This window comes from Nematostella vectensis, chromosome 11 (assembly GCF_932526225.1).
Source record: "Nematostella vectensis chromosome 11, jaNemVect1.1, whole genome shotgun sequence".
NCBI classification, from domain to species: domain Eukaryota; kingdom Metazoa; phylum Cnidaria; class Anthozoa; order Actiniaria; family Edwardsiidae; genus Nematostella; species Nematostella vectensis.
The window spans coordinates 897,397-921,102 of NC_064044.1; the positions used below are offsets into that span (position 1 = coordinate 897,397).

Sequence of the window (23,706 nt, forward strand, 5' to 3'; positions counted from 1 at the left end):
TACTGACGGGTGAAATGCCCTAGAGTACACACTGCCGTACCATTAAACCATGCACTACCACTTAACTATCCTATAGCCGAAACGGCTTATCGAAAGATCTATTAGAACGACTCTTGCCATTTTACCCCAAAAGTAACGCAAACAAATTCGCATATCACAAACCTTTTCACTTTGTAGTATGGTGTCGGTATGCTCACGGGCTGGAAACCGAACCCGCGTGCGCTCATAAATAACAACAGAAGATATGGTCAACAATGGTTGTCATACTCTTAATACTTTTGTAGATTTTAGTAATAATTGAGTATACATTGGCTTCGTTCTGGTAATACTTTAGATTTGCGCAACCCTGGGTATCACTGGCTCCAAGCTTCACTACTAAAGTGTCGCGAACCGGCGGGAACCCTTTGCTTGGTTGCTTGGTGAAGCTTGTTGAGACCCTTTGCTTGGTTGCTTGGTGAAGCTTGTTGAGACCCTTTGCTTGGTTGCTTGGTGAAGCTTGTTGAGACCCTTTGCTTGGTTGCTTGGTGAAGCTTGTTACCCATAGTGTAGATTTACGTCCACACCCCAATATTCTCTCAATCTCAAAGTTCGATTCGTTTATTCAATAACCGTATTTTTTATATTAGAAATTACAAGAATTTGTAACGCAATTTGCCAGGCATGGCTACTGACAGTACGTCAACAATTACCAGTTACAGCCATGCTGGTGAGAACACGTGACATGAAGGGGCGTGGCTACTAACAGTACGTCATCAATCACCATAGTCAGTCATGCTGAGAACACGTGACCTGAAGAGGCGTGACTATTGGCAGTACGTCATCAATTACCATTGTCACAGCCATGCTGGTGAGATCACGTGACCTGATGAGGCGTGGAACTCAGGGACATTTTAGCATCACACTATCCCCTTTCAGCCTTTCCCATCGGGCATTTTGTCATCAAAAGGCAAACACGCCGCGAAACAACATCTAAGTGCGTGCGCCCTAGGGACTCGTTGGGGAGAAATCTGCACGGACACATCAAGTACTATGAAATAAAGTGAGCTTAAAATTGCCACTAGAGATCCCCCTCCCTCTCCTCCCTGAGAACTCAGACCGGGGCTCAGCCCGCGGAGACCTGGTTCCGATACACGTTTATATTCTTTCCCTTTCTTGTGCAACATCTCCATCCGAAGTTTAAAAAAGTGATTAAAAAATTCGACTTGCCCGGCCATCACTCAACGACGGCGAACTTAACAAATCGCTGAGCTAAACCTCCCCACCCCTCCCTCCCTTGCGTTAGCTTGATCATAGCCCCCCCCCAAATATCTGAAGCGCCGCCAGCAGACATCTTCTTGTTCCTCATGCTTTTTACCGCTGAACCAAAATGGAGGCTCAGGCACAGTCGGCTTTCACCTCTGCGCATGCGCCGCGTTGTCGGGGTTTCTAGCACGTGGTACAACATGGACCGTCGTCGTTGTCACACGTACGATCGGACCTCGCCCCGGTCCAGTCGCAGTTACACTAACGGTCACTGGCCCCCCTACAGGGGCCTGGGGCAACAAGCGGCGTGGTCTCCCTGTGGTTCCCTGTGACGCGTCCTTGGAGGCATTTCTACGCGTTATTTTCTTCCCCTTGGGGGGTACGAAGGGAGCACTAGTAAAGGGGTCGGCAAGCGCGGCATCCACGGAGTCCAGCGCCGGGTTAACAAACCCTGACTCAACCTTGCGGTTTGGTCGATCAGTAGCGGTAAAGGGTGCGGTTAAGGTGGAGTCAAGCTCAAATGGGTTATCATCCGAGTCATGACCACGTGAGCTAACGCTGTTACTAGCAAAGTCCGTCCCAAAAGGGCTAAATTCCAGCCCTTTTTGTGGCGCAGGCTCACTTCCAGCTTTAGGCGGCCCGTCACTGAGGATGGACACGTCATTAGAGTTCGGTTGCTTGGTCTTCTCTTTCAAAGAGGGCGTCACCTCAAATGGCGCTGAGCCGAACACGTCCGGAGACGTAGCCTTCGCGGCACCCCCCTGAACTAAGAAAGGCGCCGAACCAAACGGATCACTAGAGCTCGGCGACGGGGGAGGCTGGTCACGTTCGGGAGGCGAGACAGGCGGAGTGAGGGGATTATAGTTCTGGTGATCAGGACTTTCCACTTCGCTGTCAATCGAGTTTAGAACACTTCGATGTGCGTTAGTACTAGAAGAAAAGAGGAATGGATTTGTCTTTTCTTGACTTGGAGAGAACCGATCAGGGGATATCAATAAGCGTTGATCTGCTGATGGATTCACAATTTTGTCAACTGGGGAGCCATTGGATCCTTCACTCTCCTCTGCTAGCGGTTCAAATGTCTTGACTCCGAACAGATCTCTGCCAGGGCCGGGCCTTTGGTCATTGGAAAAATCAACCAGAATGTCGTCACAAGAAGCTACAGGTTTTTCTGCTCTTAATGATGCAAAGTCATCGTCATCATCACCACCATCACCAGCAACGGCCCTGGGCATTTCCGTCTCCTTGGCTACATAAAAAGGACTAAACGGATTCCACTGTTCGGAGTTCGAGTCCGAAGGGGTATCGATCTCCACGAGGGGCGCGGGGTCATTATGGGACAGGGCAGGGTCACTTGGGCAACGATGGTGACTCGGAGCAGGGAATTGATAAGCTTTAGCACCTTGCATGGCGGGTCGTGGGTCTGAGCGAGAGCGCACGTGGGTGGGATGCCAAGGCTTGAGGTGTTCCTCTGCCTGCTGGTTCCCCATCTCAGGGGCTGACGCAGGGACCGAGGCCCCAAGGGGAGCACCCTGGGTATTCACAGGACCTTGGTGGGACCTGACGGCAGACGTGACAGGTGCTGTCCCAGGAGGCTGGTAAAATGGGTTCTGTTGCTGCGTAAGGTGATGTTGTGGTAACCGCTGCTGTTGCTGTAACTGTTGTTGTTGTTGTAACTGTTGTTGTTGTTGCTGGTGTTGTAACTGTTGTTGTTGTTGATATAGTATCTGCTGCTGTTGCTGGTTCGTATACTGCTGATGTGCAAGCTGTTGCTGGCGGATTTTTTGCTCTATGTACTGTTGTTGCTGTTGCAGTTGACGTTGTTGTTGCAAATGTTGCTGTTGCTGAAGCTCCCTCTGCCTCTGCAACTGCTGTTGTTGCTGTTGTTGTTGTTGTTGTTGAAGCTCGCGCTGCCTTTGAAGCTGTTGCTGCTGAAGTTGTTGTTGTTGTTGCTGCTGAAGTTGTTGTTGTTGTTGCTGCTGAAGTTGTTGTTGTTGTTGTTGTTGTAGTTCACGTTGTCTCTGTTGCTGATACTGCTGTTGCTGCAAATATTGCTGCTGCTGGTACGTGGTCCCATAGTTTGTAGGTACAGACTGTGTGGGCCCTCTAGGGCCACTATTTATGTTAAGCGCCCTTCTTGCCTGGTCGGGATTCCCGACGTCCACCAGGTTATTTTGGACCTCTGCGGAAGACCCTTGGGTTGCTGCGAACTCTTTTCTGTTCTGCCGAGGACTGGAGATTTGTCCGAGGGGGGCAGCCTGGCCAGCAGCTCTTGGGCGTTGTCTAGGGGTGAGTGACGTGGTAACAGGACCGTCCCGTAACCTGAAGTAGAAGAACCTCAAGTGAGTGGATAATGCTACGAGGCCATTTTACGAGGTCACTTTACAAAAAGTATGTTAGGCGTAGGCAAAAGCCATTCTTTTTAAGTGCCATTTCAACTTAAGCCTGTATTCTAACTTAGCAATTGTTTAAGATATTCATACAAATGTACAAGGGCTTTGGTTTCTACACATCAAAGAAAGACTAGTACTATTTATTCATATAGCAGGCTGGCATCTACCTTCACCTACGAGTTTGAAAACCCATTCTTCCGCCAAAAAACTCCGAGTTTGAAAACCCATTCTTCCGCCAACAAAAGGCTCTAACTTTAAAACGACCTTTAATAGGATATCAAAAAAAATATCTCTTCCCAAGAAAGTCATTGCTGGAAAAAAAATGTCATGACACTAACGTAATTGGTCATGCATGAGGAATTCACATGTGAATACAGCTAGCGAATTTTCACCTACAGGTCATTCTTACCTTGCTGTACGGGATTTATCAACTACATCTGGTTTCTGCTTCGGCTCCGGAAGAAATTGTGGAACGGAAGATTTCTGAAAAAAGGGGATCCCGAGATTAAAGATTGCAGTATGGCATATGATTGTTAGTAGCGCACATGTACACATGCCTCGCGATAAACACTGGCACCTAAATCAGCCTAGAAAATGAAAACATGCTGTAAACATGTCAACTTGAAATCAGAACAAATAACTGTGTATGTGCAGTCTGACACTGCAAGTCCAACCCCCACCCCCCCCCCCTCCTCCATCCACTGCATCTCCCCCCCCCCTGATACTTACATTTACATTGAGCACTGGGCAGTCCTGACCGCGTAATCTGAATGCCTCGAATGACACTTGGTAAATGTCCGGCCTGGTGTCTGGGTCGGGGTCTAGAATATAACCTGGAAAGAACATAGAAACGGATCAGCTGAAGGTTGCTTTTCAGGAAAATGAATCGAACGCCTTATGCAATATTTGTGATACTTATGATTGACAATCTACAACCCAACACGTTATTTATTGACACCAATTATTATCATTATCAGGATTAACATGAGATTCTGAGTGGCCTACTATGCCACCTGCTGAAATTGTAATTCCATGATGTTAATTTGACAAACGACTATAGTGTCATTAAAATTTACAAGACACAAACTTTGGAAGTTAATATAATCAAGAAATATAAGACGCGGTATACATTAAGTCACATAGAGTAATTACATATCATACTGCATACATACATACACTGGGTATAATGGACATAGGAAACAGTACTCAATGACTGAGTCGCTTTTATTGTTCAGGATAAAGATACAGTAACACCGTTATCAGGTAAAGATTCAATATACAAGATACTGTAGAAGGAAGTACGTATACTGCAAAATTAACTATATTTTTGCTGAAGGGGGGGGGGGGGGGGGGTTGGGCTCAGTGACAAAGGGGGGAGGGGATAAACTTTCTTGTTACATATGGCTTTCTGGCAGCCCAAAGGAAGGTTTTAAACCCCCTAAACCCTCCCCCTAGACCTGGTTGCTCTGCCTTCTGCTTGGAATTAAATCAGATAAAATTTAGCAATGGCAAGGTTTATACAGGGCTCCTGGAATTACGCGGAAAAAATCTCAAAATTTCGCGGGATTCTTTGCTAAATTACGCAGAAAATAAATCATTACGCGGGATTTTGCAATAAAATTTTGCGGGATTTTTTACTGAATTTTTTACTGAAAACTACATTTTGTACCGAAGGAAAGAACGAAATATTTTTAAAAGGTTATTTTTTTGCGTGAAAATATCTTAGGCAAGTTTTCATTGGCTCCTAGCCACCAGCCAATTAAAAAAGGTGTTTTATTATTAGTCCTAGGCCTTCGTGGTTTAGCAAAGAACGCCTAGTCATTTTATTTGTTTTCGAAATTCAGTTCGAAATATCGCACTCTTACGAAGAATCTCTCTCTTTTTTTTTTACAAGAAATAGAGGTAAGAACCCTAAAAGAACACATCAGCTGTGCAATTAAATGTTTTGTCTTTCAAAATTTAGCCAAATTACGCGGGATTATGCGGAAATTTGTGGATTACGCGGATTACGCGGAAAATGCCAAATTACGCGCTTCCGTACAAGCGCGTAATTCCAGAAGCCCTGTTTATAATAGCTTTTAAACATCACTTACTAATAAGGCTGTGAAGACCCTTGGAGTAGCGAGAATTCTCTGGGAATGTGAACTGTGCATTCTGTATCGCCAACGGACTCTCCCCAAATGGCAGTGTGAAAAAACACAGCTTGTACAAAAGGCAACCAAGGGCCTGTCGTAAGAACAGAAAAGAACATGTTACTATTAATCCAAAATACTACAAGATGAGGGTGTATTGGGAATGGATTATTATCAGAAAAGAACATGTTACCATATTATTCGAAATACTACAAGATGAGGGTGTATTGGGAATGGATTATTATCAGAAAAGAACATGTTACCATATTATTCGAAATACTTCAAGATGAGGGTGTATTGGAAATGGATGATTATCAGAAAAGAACATGTTAACATATTATTCGAAATACTTCAAGATGAGGGTGTATTGGAAATGGATTATTATCAGAAAAGAACATGTTACCATATTATTCGAAATACTTCAAGATGAGGATGTATTGGAAATGGATTATTATCAGAAAAGAACATGTTACCATATTATTCGAAATACTTCAAGATGAGGGTGTATTGGAAATGGATTATTATCAGAAAAGAACATGTTACCATATTATTCGAAATACTTCAAGATGAGGGTGTATTGGAAATGGATTATTATCAGAAAAGAACATGTTACCATATTATTCGAAATACTTCAAGATGAGGGTGTATTGGGAATGGATGATTATCAGAAAAGAACATGCTACCATATTATTCGAAATACTTCAAGATGAGGGTGTATTGGGAATGGATGATTATCAGAAAAGAACATGTTACCATATTATTCGAAATACTTCAAGATGAGGGTGTATTGGAAATGAATGATTATCAGAAAAGAACATGTTACCATATTATTCGAAATACTTCAAGATGAGGGTGTATTGGGAATGGATTATTATCAGAAAAGAACATGTTACCATATTATACGAAATACTACAAGATGAGGGTGTATTGGAAATGGATTATTATCAGAAAAGAACATGTTACCATATTATTCGAAATACTTCAAGATGAGGGTGTATTGGAAATGGATGATTATCAGAAAAGAACATGTTAACATATTATTCGAAATACTTCAAGATGAGGATGTATTGGAAATGGATTATTATCAGAAAAGAACATGTTACCATATTATACGAAATTCTTCAAGATGAGGGTGTATCCAAAACCATTGGATTGTCGAACAATATAATTACAGTAAAGAATATGTTAACTATGAATACTATATCCAGATAAAACCCTTTGTTGTGTATGCATGTACAAAAAATGGGCCAGCTTAATGCACAAGGGGGCACATAATGTAAAACAAATAAAGCACAGACATACAGTACTTACCCAAATATCAGATTTGGTAGATATGATTTTTCCACTATACAAGTCGACCATTTCAGGTGCACGGTATGGCAACGTTGTGTATTTCTGAATCTCTTCTTCCACATGGGTCACCCCATCAGCCTAAAACACAAACGATGATCAAGAGAGAATTCATTAGAACATCATCAGAACATCCCACAGCCCCAAAAATGTATACCAAAGATAATTTTCATGTTTTTCCATAGTTTTAGGGGATAGCTTTGGATAGATGTTGAGATTAAATTGAAACTCTTTGCACCATCTTAAAAAATGTCTAAAGTTGAAAAGTTATACACAACATCAAAATGCCTCTATTTAAACAGGGCCTCTGACAAGATGCAGAAAAAATCTTCAAATTTTGTGACAAAAGTTGCGGACGAAAATATAAATTTTGAGGAAAAAATGGCAATTTTCACGGATTTTATAGAGGGGGAATTAAAGAGTCAACATCTGAGTGTTTTTTTTTACTCACTTGCAGGACAGGTACAGGATATGTAACATATCTAATTGTATGGTAGCCATTGATCTTAATCTATATATTACACCAACATCAAAATTACACCACGTTTGAATAAATCTAGATTGTCTACAATAATTATGATTGTATATAAGCTTATATATTACGATATTGTGGTGATAAATCCTCAATATAAACAACAACACAAAATGAAGAGCTGGCTAAGTACCACACATTTCCCTTTGCTAATCTTGGGTAATATCATACATGTATGTGAGAACAGCATGTCTATTTCACGCATATACAAAAGATTGGATTTTCCCTCTACTCACATACACTTTATGTTATCAACAAGAAAACACACACACAGGAAAACATCTTCGTTGAATCTGTTTCTTTGCAACCATGGTAATGCTATCATACTGTATGTGGTAACCAGGAATCTCAAGTTGTTGTAACCAACTCAATGTCTCAGGGACGTCAACGATGCAAAAACAACCTAATATTTTTATTATAAATATATGTTTTATGCTCTGCAATGTGCTATACATCTCTTATGTGTTAATTCCGTGGTTTACTGTAGTTTACAGCAGATAATGGTGACCAACATATATGCGAGGTTTGCTTTGGAAAAGAGGAATGTGCAATTAGGCTAGAACTCAGTCTATACGTCAGCCACAGTACATACTTGTAATGCCTGATAGATTTTGCAGCTTATGAATTGACATTGTCATAAAATGGCAATATTAGTATAAAAACAGCTGCATTTTTCCCATTTCTAGAAGAATACATCGCAAGTTATGTTTAGGCTTCTTCTTTTTTTGCTTAATTTCTAGAAAGAAACCAACATTTTGCGGAAAATCGGCTCAGGATGCGGAAGTTGTGGAAAATGGTCTAGGTTGTGTGTCTTATTTGAGAATTTGCGCTACAAAGAGATGGGGATCTAATAGAGCTTTCACAGTATACCGTTTTTACCAACTTAAACCAACTCCAAAATGACCTTCAAAATTTGGGTGTGTCTTATATGTAGGTGAAAAGGTACAGTACTCACAGTCTCAGGTATCTTACTCAGGTCTCAGGTATCTTACTCAGGTCTCAGGTATCTTACTCAGGTCTCAGGTATCTTACTCAGGTCTCAGGTATCTTACTCAGGTCTCAGGTATCTTACTCAGGTCTCGGGTATCTTACTCAGGTCTCAGGTATCTTACTCAGGTCTCAGGTATCTTACTCAGGTCTCAGGTATCTTACTCACGTCTCAGGTATCTTACTCACGTCTCAGGTATCTTACCTGGGGGTCTGTGTCCTTCCTGGTTGCACTGCCAAAATCACACAGAACAAAATCCCGCCTGTCACTACACAAGATGTTCTCAACCTTTGAATATGATAAGAAGCAATGGGATAATTAAAATTACTGTTAAATAAAATATATCCTGATATTATTAAACTTAACAATTCCCATACTTGATAACGGTCCCGAGGGTGTCCGTTATAGTAATATGGATGCACAATGGAGCTTATCCGGGCCATGCTTATCTCACCTCAAGATCTTTTTGTATATAAAACGGGCAGGGGTGGGGCCTAGTGCTTCAACAGTAGACCTGTTTTTTTCTCCCCTTGAGATGTATAAAAAGGGGGGTGGCGAGGAATAGGGCTTGTTGAAGATAGGGTTTTAAAAGTGCTTGAACAGAAGTCCTGTTTTTCTGACCTTGAAATCTCTGTTTATAACAAGGGGTGAGAGCTTATCAAGGAGAGGGGCTTCAGAGAAATGGTGGCTTCATATAGTAGACTTTTTTCAGTAGTCCTGTTTGTCTCACCTTGAGATCTCTATGTATAACGGGGGGGCTGGCTTGGTGGAGAAGGGCTACTGCTTCACAGGCGTCGGTAAATATCTTGAGCACCAGTGATTCACTAAAACCAGTGTTTATCCTCTCATTCATAAGCTGCACAACATGTCCCTCTAAAATAGTGTTGAAATGAGATCAGTCTCGGTATGTAAATACCCGTTGAGAGGGGGGGGGGGGGGGGATAACAACATTACAGTGTAAGAACAGTACAAAGGATATGGCCTATGATGGCCAAAAAGGGCCGGGACTACACACAAGAAAAACAGTGACATCACCAAAAACAGCAGAAATACCATGATTTGTTCTGTTTAGAGCAATGTTCTTGCTGACTTAGGGCATATTTCTACATTTTATTTTATTCAAAGTCATGATAAATAAGTCTTCAAGTAAATTATGACGAATTCCCACAATGTTTATTAAACTCTATTAAGCTTTCATGTATAATTTCTCAAACATTTGAACAATATTGTTTTTATTCCAACATTATTCTTCAAAGCTATACACTTTAATTAAGATACAGCAGAATAATGGACGTTATCTTGGTAACTGTACATGAACTTAGGGTTGCTTGGGTACAACTATGCCTTGGGATGCTTGAAGTTCCAATGAATTCTTTCTGATGCCTCTCATTCTGCCTGTTCTCACCCACCTTTACAATATTCCATGAGGATGAGGACTTCAAAGATATCAGGACTAGTTTGCAGAATTTTGGAGTCAATGAACCGGATGGTGTTTTTATGTCCACTCACTAATTTCTAAATTAAAATAGAATCATATCAGAGGATTATGCTTTCCAATACTGTAATGACTTCAAGCTACCAACAAACCCTGGGATGTAACTCCAAAATTGAAGCAAAATAATACAATTTCTCTTACCATAATGCTAATTTCTTGCTTACAAATATCCAGATCATGGCTATTGTTTACAGAGACTCTCTTCAATGCTAGTCTCTGCCCTTGGGGAGTCTTAACAAGAAACACGAGTGCAAAACCACCTGTGGAGGATATCACAGAAAAAATGGTTCAAATAAGTTCAGATCACATCTAATACAGAGAATAATAATATCAAACAAAATATGAAATGTGACATTTGAAATTTTTATGCAACCTTTTGTAAAGAATAATTAAGATTTGTAGCCTTTGTTTAAGCGTTCACAAGAAGCATGATGATTTTCAAGGAAAAACTCAATAAAAAGCCAAAATTTTGGAGAACTGCACTTTACGAAATGCAAGTAGCTGATGGCCATTGTACAAAATCGTGTCTTTATAAGTGTCTCTTTTTGCAGTACGTATGCACACGGTTTTTTGTCATGTCCCTGTGGAGTCGTGTTTAAAAGTGTTACTAATGTAATATAGATACAAACAGAGTTTTTCTACCATGAAAATGCCTAGTCAAAGAAAAGATACCATGCCTGTCTCTGGACCAGAACAATTAAAAAGCTGGGGGGATGGGGGGGGGGGGGGGGGGGTAAACTCGAAAAACTCAAGAAAGTTCACTTTGCTATAAGTTAGTTATAAATGCACTTAGAATGGGCAAACAATGTTTATCATCAATTTGTACTAATCATGCATTCTTAATCCAAAACAAATGGCAAATTAAATATTTGTAACTTTATTACCAATAAATTAATGCGGTTTTTATTAATACATATTGCTGTCAAAATCCTTAAAGTACAATAATTATTTTTGTAAGTTGTAACACCAAAAGTTACAAGTTGTCAAAGTTTGTAACGTCATGGGTAAATTTAAAAAATATTCGCTGTAGTGTAAGCCATGATGTTAAAGAAGTTGGCGTAAAAAGATGAATTTCTAGATTAAGTTCTATCAGCAGATATCTTTAATCGGTCAATCTAACCGGCTTCTCCGGTATTTACTTACTTGTCAAGATTTGCTGATTCTAACATTCCGAGTAACTAACTACTCGGAAAGACACCGTTAACTCCCAGCCCATCATTTGTACACGGGTCATGTAAGCAGATAATCTTTTTCTGGGCTTAGCGGATTCTAATACTCCTGCACTGTTAGGTTAAACCACATAATCTTACCTTCAGCGATAATTTCCTCAACGGTGCAGTGAAAGCGCCCGATGCTGTAAATTTTCCCCACAAAAGAGCTCTGGATATCACTATTCCCGCTAGAAAAAAATAGCTTCTTCATGATTTGAAGCCTGCTTGGGATCCCACGCTACTATTAGAACTAGATCGTGTTGTGATTACATGATTTCGGTGCAATCGGCCAGAGCATAAGGGACGAATTCGCCGATGCCCAAAGCCTTCAGAAACGGCTTTTCCAATATGGCGACCGCTCGCTACCCAGCGTGCATTGTACATAACAAACATGATCACTTCCGGTCTGACTGGAATGGAAACCATTTCCCTCCCTCTGTTTTTTGGGGGGGTGGGGGGTGTTGGGTCTTTGTTCTTCCCTCGTGTCAGCATTTGAGGGTTCCCTGCTAGACTAGAAGAGGCCTCTTTTTATATTTCTCTGAGATGGTGTTCAGAGAGGCCTCAACCAGCAAGGAAAATTGCTGCGTGGATTGCTGATTGGCGTTCTACTGTATCACGGAGCCCTGTGCTAGCGCGGCCCTGGGACCTAATAGTACTCGAGCAGGGCTGAAACTTTGCAACACCAAAATGATTGTTAAAAATGTCACAAAATTCCCTTTCAAAATGACAAAATAGACCGCTTTGGGCAGATAGGGAGTCGTATAACTCTCGACTATGTCTGCCAGTAAGAAATCTGACCGGGAAGAAAAACTGCTTCAGGCGGCAAGACGGGGAGAGCTACAAACAGTCAACGTATGTTCGACTTGCCCTTTTGTAAACCCTATTGCCCTTTTAAGTATATATTCTTTTAATTACCAAAACTGAGGATGAGATATACTGCTACTTGATAACTTCGTTAATACGAATCATTATTTAAAGGTCATGCTACTAGCTAGTGTGTTATGCGGTTCTATGATTGATACTTACAAGGTCGAACTTGCTTTGTCATCAAATTAACATCTTCTGCGATTGGATCATTATGTTGATTCGTGCCCTGTGGTACCGATCAGGGTCTACATAAATACCCCTTTCCTTGGTTGCTTTCTTTTAAGAACATGCCTAAAATTACAAAAGAAAAGTTAGTCTTTTGATGTCTGGGAAATTGCAGTAAAATTATATTAGAAATTCAAGTTTAATGATTCCTGTTTGATTGTAAGATTTAGATATGACATTAATAGTGATCACATCTTTTAATTGTTGCTTCTTTTTTTCCATATAATTTGACTTCAACAATTAATTTGATTATCATTTTATTATAACTTAGCATATTACAATTATTACTTACAAAAATTGTTACAATTATAACATATTACAATAATGGTTACAAAAATGTATATAAGGTATAGTGGTGCCCTATTATCGGACACTCAAATAAAATCGTAAATATCTCGAACAATAGAAAAACACACCGAAAAATGACCTATTGAGTCAAAGAAACAACATTCAGAAAACATGTATTCCGAAGCTTTTTACGAGTGTTTATTGTTGCGCACAACTAGAAATAATTTACTTTCACGCACCACAAAATGGTGATTGAAATCCTCTCTTTGACTTGAATACACAAGGGCGAAAAAAAGCCGTAAAAAAAGATTAACCGATTGTGATGAAAGTCGCTCAGCGAATCCGCCATTTTGATCTCCCAGGATGCTATTTGGCAGCTGTTTCCATAGACACTTCGGGATAGCTGGAAGTGTTTGTATCTAGCCTCAGTGCCCTATTATCGAGCAAACAGACAGTCGAGCAAACGCTGAATGATTTAACGTAAATTAGAGTCATTGCCAAGCGAAAGCACATTTCGCTGTGCAGTTTGTCACGCGCGTGATGCATGTGTTTTAAATTGCTTGCTACAGCGGAGAAAGAGTCTCAAACTTAATTCTATTGTGACTTTTGCAAAGTACATTAGTCAATTATTGCCTGCTGTATTTTATTGAAAATGAAACATGATTTTCCCATTATTTTTTTAAGAAATCTGCTGTCTGTAATAGGGCTAGGGTGTCTGATATTAGGTAAGAGCATCCGATAATAGGGCTAGGGTGTCCGATAATAGGTAAGAGCATCCGAAAATAGTGCTTCACAACACTTCTTACTAATGATTGTTTTCTCCAGAATTTAACCATTTTGTTATCTAGATCAAATTATTATGTTTAATAGTCAGTGATTTCTAGCTGTAGAACCTAAAATTCAATTTGCTTAATACGCGAGATATTTGAGCATAAATAAATAAGTGTTCAATAATAGGTTCCATTACCTTACATTTTATCATTAAAAAGATATAGACAAAAATGTCAATTGAACAAAATAAGTTTTGTTATAACCAATTATTTACTTAAGCACATTAGAAATAAAGATTTATTACATGGCTACAATAGTACGCCCGCTCTAATTGGCTTTTGAGTGGGCTGGAATCCTACCATATTGCCAATGGGCGGGTTTGGATATCTTTTCACAGCAGGCTTTGTTTATTAGCTGAGTGAGTTTGCGAAAACAAAATCGACCAAAAAAAATCAACAAAAAAAACACAAAACAAACAAACAAACAGGTCTTTAAAGTTGAGAATGGACGACAACAAGCACTTTGCATATGAGTTTTATTATCCTTGACAAGATTGTAAAAGAATATTTTACAAGAAGAAAAACAAGTTATGACCAGCCGGCAAGTGCCACTGATAGCAAAGAAATACAAAAAGCTTATTTATGTTTGACAAACATTAAGAAATGAATAAATAACAAGGGGTGCAAATACCCAAAAGAGTCTTTTAAAAACACTACAGCTTCTTTGTAAATGCAGTATTTTCATCAAATCATCATAGAGCAGCACAAAGCGATTGACGTTTTCTTCTTCAGAAGTTTGTTCTAGTTACGTAACATGAAGTTCTCACACCAAACAGGCGATTCATGCCATGAAGACTGACATCCAAGCTTTTTTTGTTATTGTTTGGATCTGTAGCTGAAACCTGTAGCTTCCAAAAGGTGAAAATAACTGACCTTGTCACAACGATGAAAACAACACAGAACTGTAAATAAACCAAGTAAATCTTTTTGCTTCGATTTCCATTTATTTGGTCCGAAGGATTAATTCTTCTTTTTACATCTTGAGGGCTACTAAAAGCAACATCTCTTCACAAGGTCTATTTGGTATATGTTGTCGTTTTTGTTGAATGTTTACCAAATGTTTTCACTGTTTTACATTTTTTAAGTTGACCAAGTGTTTCTTGCTTTTCCACCTTTTTTAAATAGGTCGATAAACTAATAAATATTTGTGCAAAAGCGAAAGTTGATTTGTTTCCTCATCATTTTAAATCTTAAAAGTCATACAATAAAACTTTTATTAACCTTGCTTGCTTGGGCTGTTTATTCAAGAGCTCGGTCTGATATTAGTTTGTACAGCCTTCATGCTCCGCCAATAAGTAGATATAAACAGCTATTTCAGATAACTTCAAATAAATATTTTAAGTATAACTTCAGTGCAAACCTTTGTTAAATTTTTTTTTATGTACTTATATCCCTCATTGTAGCAAGCCTTTCGGGTGGGGGGGGGGGGTAGTTGTATGTGAAGCGTTTGACCATCTCTTTTCAATTGTAAATTATTGCTATTATCCTTTTTCCTCTTACCATCCTAGGGTTTGTTAAAAGATAAATCTGGATCACCATCTGGTATTGATGTCAACTGCAGAGGTAAAAACTAATAATAATAGCATAACTGAAACACCCAAGTAGTTGAAAACTAGAATATCGTATAGGATTCATTCAAACAGAGAAACGGATGTGTAAGTTTTAATTATGTTTTGTGAATGAGATTCTAGAATGTGCACATCCTTGTAAGATTATAACATTTTGGCATCTTGGACCACCTGCTTCATATAAAAAGACTTCTTGTTATGCTGTGCTCTTTTCAGTCTCACCTGGAAGGTCTCAATAAAGGTGAGACACTTGGATACCAATGGACCTATTTTCTTGATAAAGCCTGCAGTAAAAAGATATGATTGAGGAAGGATAATGTAATGTCAACACAGATTTGCCCTAATCCAAGATTACTTGCATGCCATGCTTAACTGTGAAACCATCCGATTTTGATTGTTATTTCTGTCTTCCAGGCAAGTCAAAGGCTAACAATGGCTGGACCCCAGTCCTGCTTGCTTCATATTTTGGCCATAAAGATGTTGTAGAAATATTAATTAAGGTGATATACTGTATAATTTATTATGTGTTTGTGTGTTATGATTTCAAAATCCTGCTAGCAGAGCTTTCTTCCTGTTTGGTTTCGATAGCAGCTGTCGGCAGAGGTTTCTCCTGCGGACATAAACGAATGAGAATGCGAAATAACAGACTCTTGACACAGATTAGTGAACTGGAATAGAAACAAACAGGAAGAAAGCTCTGCTAGCAGGGTAAAGGTGTTTATACTGTTTGTTGGTGTGTTTTGAGTTATATATGAATTTGATTTTTAGAGTTCTCATAATGAAAACAATCTACATAAAGCCTGGCCTAGGGTTGCTAATCTCCTCTTATTTCTCCTTTTTTCTTTTTCCTGTCTGTATCCATTATTAATACTAAGAATTGCATATTGATGATTGTTTTTAATGCCTGCTGTCTGTATCTTACAGGCCGGAGCTGATATTAATGCTCAGAATGGAATGGGTTACACTGCCCTCCACCTGGCTTCCTTCACTGGGCGAACGGTGTGTATACTCCAAACAGGCTTGAAATTAAAGGTTCCCAAAGTTTTTAAATGAGGCATGGTTGAGGCTTTTAGTTGGTAGTCAGTGGATACCTGGAGTATTGATTGCTACTGTTCCTGTTGTTGTTGTTGTTGTTCTGTTTCTGTGCTGTTGTTTATGCTCCTGCTGATTGTCATGCTGTAAAATAGTTATTTTGACTTGTGTCATTGTTTATTACTTGTGTATGCCCCAGGCTGTTGTACTACTGTTGCTTGAGAATAATGCTGATGTGACGATCATCAATGGAGAAGGGAAGACCCCCAGCCAAGTGGCCAACAAGGATGAAATCAAGCAGCTTATTCTTGGTACACCGTACACTTCAAATGAGAATATATTTTTTTTGTCAATTTCGTGCTATCAACAAAGCAGTCCCTAAGTGCTTCACATGTGAAAGAATTTAACCCTATGTATGATAGTGGCTGGTAATACCTACTGCTCCATGCAATTATGAGTACGTAGTGGTTTGTACACACTGTCACTGTTAATGGTAATACAAGCATTCCACTCTGTGGATCCTCTCCTAATAGACTATGGAATGGAAGGGAACAGGCTTTACATACCCAACTAAGAAGACGAGGGGTTAACAGTCCCCATTGTAGAGAGCCAGGTTTTTACATGTTGAAAAAGTACCAAATTGACCTGACTTGGTTTCAAACTGTTTTCCTCTTTCTTTCTAATCATGAAAATCACTACATCTTAAGTAAATTGGAAATTTAAAATAGCTGCTACAACCATCTTGATTCTTATCTAGCCTTACTCATCCTTCCCAGAGGGCCGACTACTCATCTAAAATGGCTTTTCTGTTGATTGTCTGATTTAGCGGCAGAGAAAAGTCATCAATTGGCACTACAGGAGCAGTTGCTGACTGCTGCGCGGGACGGCAACACAAATGAGATCAAGAGACTTGTAAGTGTTATGCACTTTACTCTCATCTTGACTAGTAATAAGTGGAACTTTGTATTTGTAGTTACTTACTGTATTTGTAGATACTGAGTGTCAATAGGGTGCGTAATGGGATGTGTCAATAGGGTGCGTAATGGGTGTGTCAATAGAGTGCGTAATGGGTGTGTCAATAGGGTGTGTAATGGGTGTGTCAGTAGGGTGCGTAATGGGATGTGTCAATAGGGTGCGTAATGGGTGTGTCAATAGGGTGCGTAATGGGATGTGTCAGTAGGGTGCGTAATGGGTGTGTCAATAGGGTGCGTAATGGGTGTGTCAATAGGGTGTGTAATGGGATGTGTCAATAGGGTGTGCCAGTAAGATGGTTTAGATCACACTGGTAGGAACAGTTCATCGACTCATGCAGGTTTAATTTCCCACATGCAGAATTTTGCTGGCATTGTGTTATGTTTCAACAGCGTCCTGCAAGTATGATTATGTGTGCACACTAATTTTTATTGATGTCCTTACCAGGGCATTGGAAACATGTTTGTTGAGATTGCAATGTTGGTGGTGATATTAAAGTTGGAGATGAAGTTGCTTAGGGTGATGGTTTATGATCTTCATATTGCTAATAGTTTGGTGCTTTTGTTTAGAGAGCACCATATCTGATGTTGTTTATGTATTCTGTTGGGTCATGTTTAGTTGGTGTTTTAATAAGTACATCGAGTCATTGTTAATTATGTTGTCAGGTAAGCCTCCCTGACCCTCCAGACATCAACTGCAGGGACTCCATGGGGAACACCCCACTACACTGTGCGGCCTACAGGTACTCAAGAGATGCCAAATACCAAATTCTTCATTGTTTTGCAGCGTCTCATTTTACAGTCAAATTCGCTGTGGTGCGACCACAGCTAATTCAAAATCCATGCCTCGTTTGGTAAATAACGCAAAGTCAGACACAAGCTTTGGGAGCGGTTTGTCTGGTTTTGATTGTTTGGTTTGATTGACTACGCACTATTCTCAAATGAAGAAAGAAATTTTGGATTCTGGCAGGTCGCACGACAACAAATTTGGCTATAAAGTTGATGATGCTTCAATTTCCGTAAGTCGTCTTTGGGGATCCAGTGTGAATCTTATTTCTTGTGTCTTTCCCTGTACTCCTTCTTCAAGTCCGTGTCGCCCTGGGTCCCCGAGAAGACTGTAACAGTTATTTGTTTAGAAATTTTCACAGCGTCTCTGATGATTTTAGTAGTTATGATTGTGAAAACGTGAAGGATGATTGTGATGGTAGTTGTTAATATGATTGGAATGAGGACTGTGATTGCAATGTGGATGTGATAGTGATGATGATGGTGATGGTGATGGTGATGGTGATGATAATTGTGATGGTGATGATAATTGTGATGGTGATGATAATTGTGATAATGATGATGGTGTTGGTGATGATAATTGTGATAATGATGATGAATGTGAGGGTGATGATGACTGTGAGGGTGATGATGATTGTGATGGTGATGATGACTGTGAGGGTGATGGTGATGGTGATGGTGATTATAATTGTGATGGTGATGATAATTGTGATAATGATGATGGTGTTGGTGATTATAATTGTGATAATGATGATGACTGTGAGGGTGATGATGACTGTGAGGGTGATGATGATTGTGATGGTGATGATGACTGTGAGGGTGATGATGGTGATGGTGATGACGATTGTGATGATGATGACTGTGGTGGTGATGATGACTGTGACAGTGATTTGGTAAATAGTGATGATGATTGTGATAGTGATGGTTATTATGATGATTGCCGTGGCTGTTGTTATTTATATAGCTACTATACCCAGTGGTCTTTTCTTGTCTTTTCATCTTGTCTTCTCGTGGTAATTTTGATGGTTATTATGATGATTGTGGTGGCTGTTGTTATTTAATTATATGGCTACTATACCCAGTTGTCTTTTTTGTCTTTTCATCTTGTCTTTTTGTGGTAATTTTGTATGCAGTTGTTCATGCATTATTGTCAGTGGTGCGCCACTGACAATAATGACTTGATTTCTAACTCACTGCCGTACCATAGGGGGCACAAGGAAGTCGCTGTTACTCTGCTGCAGAATGCTTCAGATACTTCCCTTAAAAATAACTCAGGTGAGTCTCCTCATACGCCAGATGGAACATGGCACCCATGTATAAAATCCTCTGAGATCGTGTTTCTTCTACGAGAATAACGGTATAACTGACCTTTGCCGTGATGATATATTGGGCAAACAAAGGCTAGTTAGAAGTTTCAGCTCTTAGATAATGGGTAGAGTGTTAGTTATACAGAGGAAAGTCATTGGAAGGTCTTGAAATACAGTAGTTATTGTCAATCTGGTAAGCACATTCGTATATTTATTCCCCTTGACAGGTCAGACGGCACTTCAGCTCACTCGTGACTCCAGGATGAAAAAGCTGTTAGACGTCCAACCATTACAGGTAAACTATTTGTATATGGCATTTTTGTATAAGCCCTAGTAATGGTTATCCTATGTTTTTTTCTGTGAAATCGAGGCTTTGGTGGATTGGGGTATGTATGTAGCCATTTTGCAACTTTTTTTTGGCTCGATTTATGGTAACATCCTGACTAAAGGGCTTAAAATGCTTTAATTTCTTGGTAAAAAAAATGAGAAAAGGCTAGGGGTATCGATGGGTAAATCCGAGACTTGCCGAGGCGCCGAGACCCGCGTTTCAGAATCCGAGCCCAAGACTCTTGTTAAATTTTGGAATCCGAGCCCAAGCTATCCGAGCTTGTTTTCGGATAACTTGCTCGAGGTATGTCATAAATCGCATAAACATTAAGGTACCCATCGCTACCCCTAAGGCTGCTCTGTAGAACTCAACCAGCCAAAGCCTTGTTTTCGAGCTGAAACTCTACAAGCCCCTCACCCCCATTACCCGGTTTCCAGCCCAGTTCAGGGATCTCCACGCTTGCTGTGCAACCTCCCCTTACACGCTTAGCCTACCAGCCGGCTCTCATTTGAAAATGTTTTGCTTTTGAACATTGGGAATCCTGTGTAATGCAGGGACGAGGAACACTGGATCGGCCCCAATAAACCTCTGTGTTTGCGCGCTCCAAAAAAAAAAAAACGTTTTTAATAAGGTTTTTTGAAAAACAATGATTTGCTGAATGAATCTCGCTTTTTGCTTGTTTACCGCGAAGTAGCATAAAGCAAGGAGGTTGATTGTCTTATTGCCCGTGAGATAGAAATAGTAAAACTATATATACCTGTTTCAAAAATAATACATACAAAATACGTTGTATATATTGGGTACTCCGAAGTATACTGGGTAAGATTGAAAGGGCAGTTCCACAATGGTTAAAAAAGGGATCTCTAGTTTTACTTCAGAAAGCTCTAAAACAGTCAAGATCATGCGGAAACTTTTACAGGATTTTACTCTATAACTATATGGCTGTCATCATTTTTTATTTAAAATAAATTTGGTTTAAACATCTCACATCGAGCAGATGAAAATAAATTACTACTATTTTGTCTTCACAAAGATCAAGTGTACCACGTTACTTCACTTTTCTTTCTACAATATTTTCACGAAAAGTGCTTTTTGAAATAGGCATAGTTGATCCTAATTTCTATATGGATAACGATATTTAAAGAGGAGCTGATCACGTTATTTCTTTTGGGAAATAGGTCACGAAGAAAAACAATTGCATAAGACAATTTTCCTCTAGAAAAAAGAAGGTAAAGAAATGATTCTGTTGATTTCTTTTACACTCTTATTCTAATGGTAAATACTGTCTAAAATAATATGGAAGAAAAACAGCTTGCAGAGTTTGAAACCTCTCACTCCTGTACTGCACGCTATTTACTGATCTTAATAAGAATTCTTCTCTGCTTGCTTGTTGTTGAAAATTGCTTTAGTCATCGTGTTATTTTCTATTAATCAGACCATCAATAAGATTGTACCAAGACACGAGGGAATACTTTTAAAGGTAAGTTTACTTAATCGTGGTCCCTACTGATAGGCCGTTTTTTAGATAATTGGGAGCCCTGTGTTCTTTCAGCGTTTAAGCGAGGCTATGGGAGGTCGTCTCGAAAAAATCTGACGAAAAGCCTGAAATTCATACACTTTTAAAGCACCTTTTTCTATAAATGGTATTATATTCTGATATACAATAGCTGGTGCGTATTTTTATACTGATTCGAAGAATTATTATAGCAAATTGGAGAAACATCATCTCAGAAACATAACAAAATAATCTAAGCACACAAATAAGAACGGCCCAGCCTCAACTCCGATAATTAGACGTTCTTATAAATAAGAGTGTAATTTGGTTAAAAAGAAGAGAAAAAAATAATGTTGAACACGTCTTTAGAAAGACGCCGACCTGCGCCCGAGGGCTCGTTGTTATAAGGAAGGTGTAATTGACAATGCTAAATGGTGGTGACGAGTGTTTCATTGGTGTGGTGTGATAGCTGATGATGAAAGGGTTTTTGATATACCAATGATGACGTCGTTAAGCGATGGACGGCGTCGATGATGATAAGGATAACTAATAAGGTCGATAATGAATAATACCCTTATTCCTGCATTTTCTACGTTCCATACAATCCAACATCTTTTTTGTTTTATTGTCCATGCAGAGATCTCGTTTCTTTGGCGTCAAAAAGTACTGGGTTGTGTTGGAACGAGGAGTGCTCTCCTACTTTCACAAACGGTGAGCAAACGGCTATACCGCATGTGGGGAGGGGTTCTCAATTATTGTTATTGTTATGTGGGGAGGGGTTCTCAATTATTGTTATTGTTATGTGGGGAGGGGTTCTCAATTATTGTTATTGTTATGTGGGGAGGGGTTCTCAATTATTGTTATTGTTATGTGGGGAGGGGTTCTCAATTCGAACGCATAGAAGGCACCTCAGGCGGCCGCCATGCGACTTGTGGTCTGACCACGGAACCCTTTTTCTTTTTTCTTTTCTTTTTGTGGAGCTAGAAAAACCGTACAACCCTCAAAAATTTTTTGGAGCAAAGACGAGAGCCAGTCAACTCAAATCACGGAACCAAGAATTGAACCTGGAGCCCGTTGGTGAAAAGCAATTATGCAAAGCAAGTTTGCAAGTTGCGCCGCCCAAACTCTGCGTCCCAGGCTCTTTGGGTTGATTTACTGAAACCACTGGATCGAATTGCATTTACATTTGCACTTCTAGGACCTTTGTAACAAACTGCATTTCATATTCATGACATCTATTACACCTACGAGAGCCAATGAGAGCCCAAGGCTTCACCCACGAGAGCCAATAAAGCTCAAGGCTTCAGCCACATGAGCCAATGAGGGCTCAAGGCTTCACCCACGAGAGCCAATGAGGGCTCAAGGCTTCACCCACGAGAGCCAATGAGGGCTCAAGGCTTCAGCCACAAGAGCCAATGAAAGCTCAAGGCTTCAGCCACAAGAGCCAATGAGGGCTCAAGGCTTCACCCACGAGAGCCAATGAGGGCTCAAGGCTTCACCCACGAGAGCCAATGAGGGCTCAAGGCTTCAGCCACAAGAGCCAATGAAAGCTCAAGGCTTCAGCCACAAGAGCCAATAAAGCTCAAGGCTTCAGCCACATGAGCCAATGAGAGCTCAAGGCTTTAGCCACAAGAGCCAATAAAGCTCAAGGCTTCAGCCACATGAGCCAATGAGAGCTCAAGGCTTTAGCCACAAGAGCCAATAAAGCTCAAGGCTTCAGCCACATGAGCCAATGAGAGCTCAAGGCTTCACCTACGAGAGCCAATAAAGCTCAAGGCTTCAGCCACATGAGCCAATGAGAGCTCAAGGCTTCACCCACGAAAGCCAATGAAAGCTCAATGCTTCAGCCACATGAGCCAATGAAAGCTCAATGCTTCAGCCACATGAGCCAATGAAAGCGCAAGGCTATAACCACAAGAGCCAATGAAAGCTCAAGGATTCACCCACGAGAGCCAATAAGAGATAACCCTTAACCCACGAGAGCCAATAAGAGCTCAAGGTTTAGCAAGCTCAAGGCTTTAGCCACGAGACCCAAAAAGAGGCTTCATTCTTTAAACAATAAGTTTCTTAACTTAATGATAAACATAATAATTTTGCCATTCCCTAGTGCGGACGCAGCATCAGGACACAAGAGACAGGGCTTCAAGTACCTGGACCACGCGAAATTCTCGGTAAACCTACTCTTTTAACCCATCATTTACATGCGAAATTCTCGGTTAACCTTCGCTTTTACCCCATCATTTACCTAGCGAAATTCTCGGTAAACCTTCTCTTTTAACCCATAATTTACCGAGCGGAATTATCGGTAAATCTACTCTTTTACCCCATCATTTACCGCGCGAAAGTGTAGGTAAACCCCTTTTTTACCCCATCATTTACCACGCGAAATTCTTGGTTACCTACTCTTTTATCCCATCATTTACCGAGCGAAATTCTTGGTAAAACTACTCTTTTACCCCATCATTTACTACGCGAAATTCTTGGTAAACCTACTCTTTTACCCAATCATTTACCGAGTGAAATTCTTGGTAAACCTACTTTTTGACCCCATCATTTACCACGCGAAATTCTCGGTAAACCTACTCTTTTACCCAATCATTTACCGAGTGAAATTCCCGGTAAACCTACTCTTTTACTCCAAAATTTACCGCGCGAAGGCTCGGTAA

At 40.1% G+C, this 23,706-nt stretch overlaps 2 protein-coding genes across 3 annotated transcripts in view; one reads left to right on the forward strand and one right to left on the reverse strand.

The window, feature by feature from the left end:
* Positions 1–581: 581 nt before the first annotated feature.
* LOC5511427 (AP2-associated protein kinase 1) lies at positions 582–11,710 on the reverse strand. Its single transcript, XM_001631799.3, has 10 exons — positions 11,443–11,710; positions 10,274–10,392; positions 10,047–10,152; positions 9,368–9,510; positions 8,842–8,925; positions 7,079–7,198; positions 5,729–5,861; positions 4,365–4,468; positions 4,045–4,118; positions 582–3,564 (listed from the first exon to the last, which is right to left on the reverse strand). The coding sequence occupies exons 1-10, from the start codon at positions 11,552–11,554 to the stop codon at positions 1,392–1,394; spliced, it is 3,168 nt and encodes a 1,055-aa protein (XP_001631849.2). The 5' UTR covers positions 11,555–11,710; the 3' UTR covers positions 582–1,391.
* Positions 11,711–11,951: 241 nt separating this feature from the next.
* Positions 11,952–23,706, forward strand: part of LOC5511448 (oxysterol-binding protein-related protein 1) — a 34,720-nt gene continuing 22,965 nt past the window's right edge. The window contains exons 1-13 of one of the 2 annotated variants that reach the window (XM_048733933.1): positions 11,952–12,195; positions 15,062–15,116; positions 15,536–15,621; positions 16,046–16,120; positions 16,353–16,464; positions 16,980–17,065; positions 17,791–17,867; positions 19,118–19,185; positions 19,445–19,512; positions 20,724–20,774; positions 20,981–21,025; positions 21,678–21,751; positions 23,148–23,211. In XM_048733933.1, coding sequence (XP_048589890.1) covers positions 12,118–12,195; positions 15,062–15,116; positions 15,536–15,621; positions 16,046–16,120; positions 16,353–16,464; positions 16,980–17,065; positions 17,791–17,867; positions 19,118–19,185; positions 19,445–19,512; positions 20,724–20,774; positions 20,981–21,025; positions 21,678–21,751; positions 23,148–23,211 — 939 coding nt within the window. In that variant the 5' untranslated portion in view covers positions 11,952–12,117. The remainder of the gene's footprint in view (positions 12,196–15,061; positions 15,117–15,535; positions 15,622–16,045; positions 16,121–16,352; positions 16,465–16,979; positions 17,066–17,790; positions 17,868–19,117; positions 19,186–19,444; positions 19,513–20,723; positions 20,775–20,980; positions 21,026–21,677; positions 21,752–23,147; positions 23,212–23,706) is intronic. The other variant, XM_048733934.1, reaches the window with a different exon arrangement.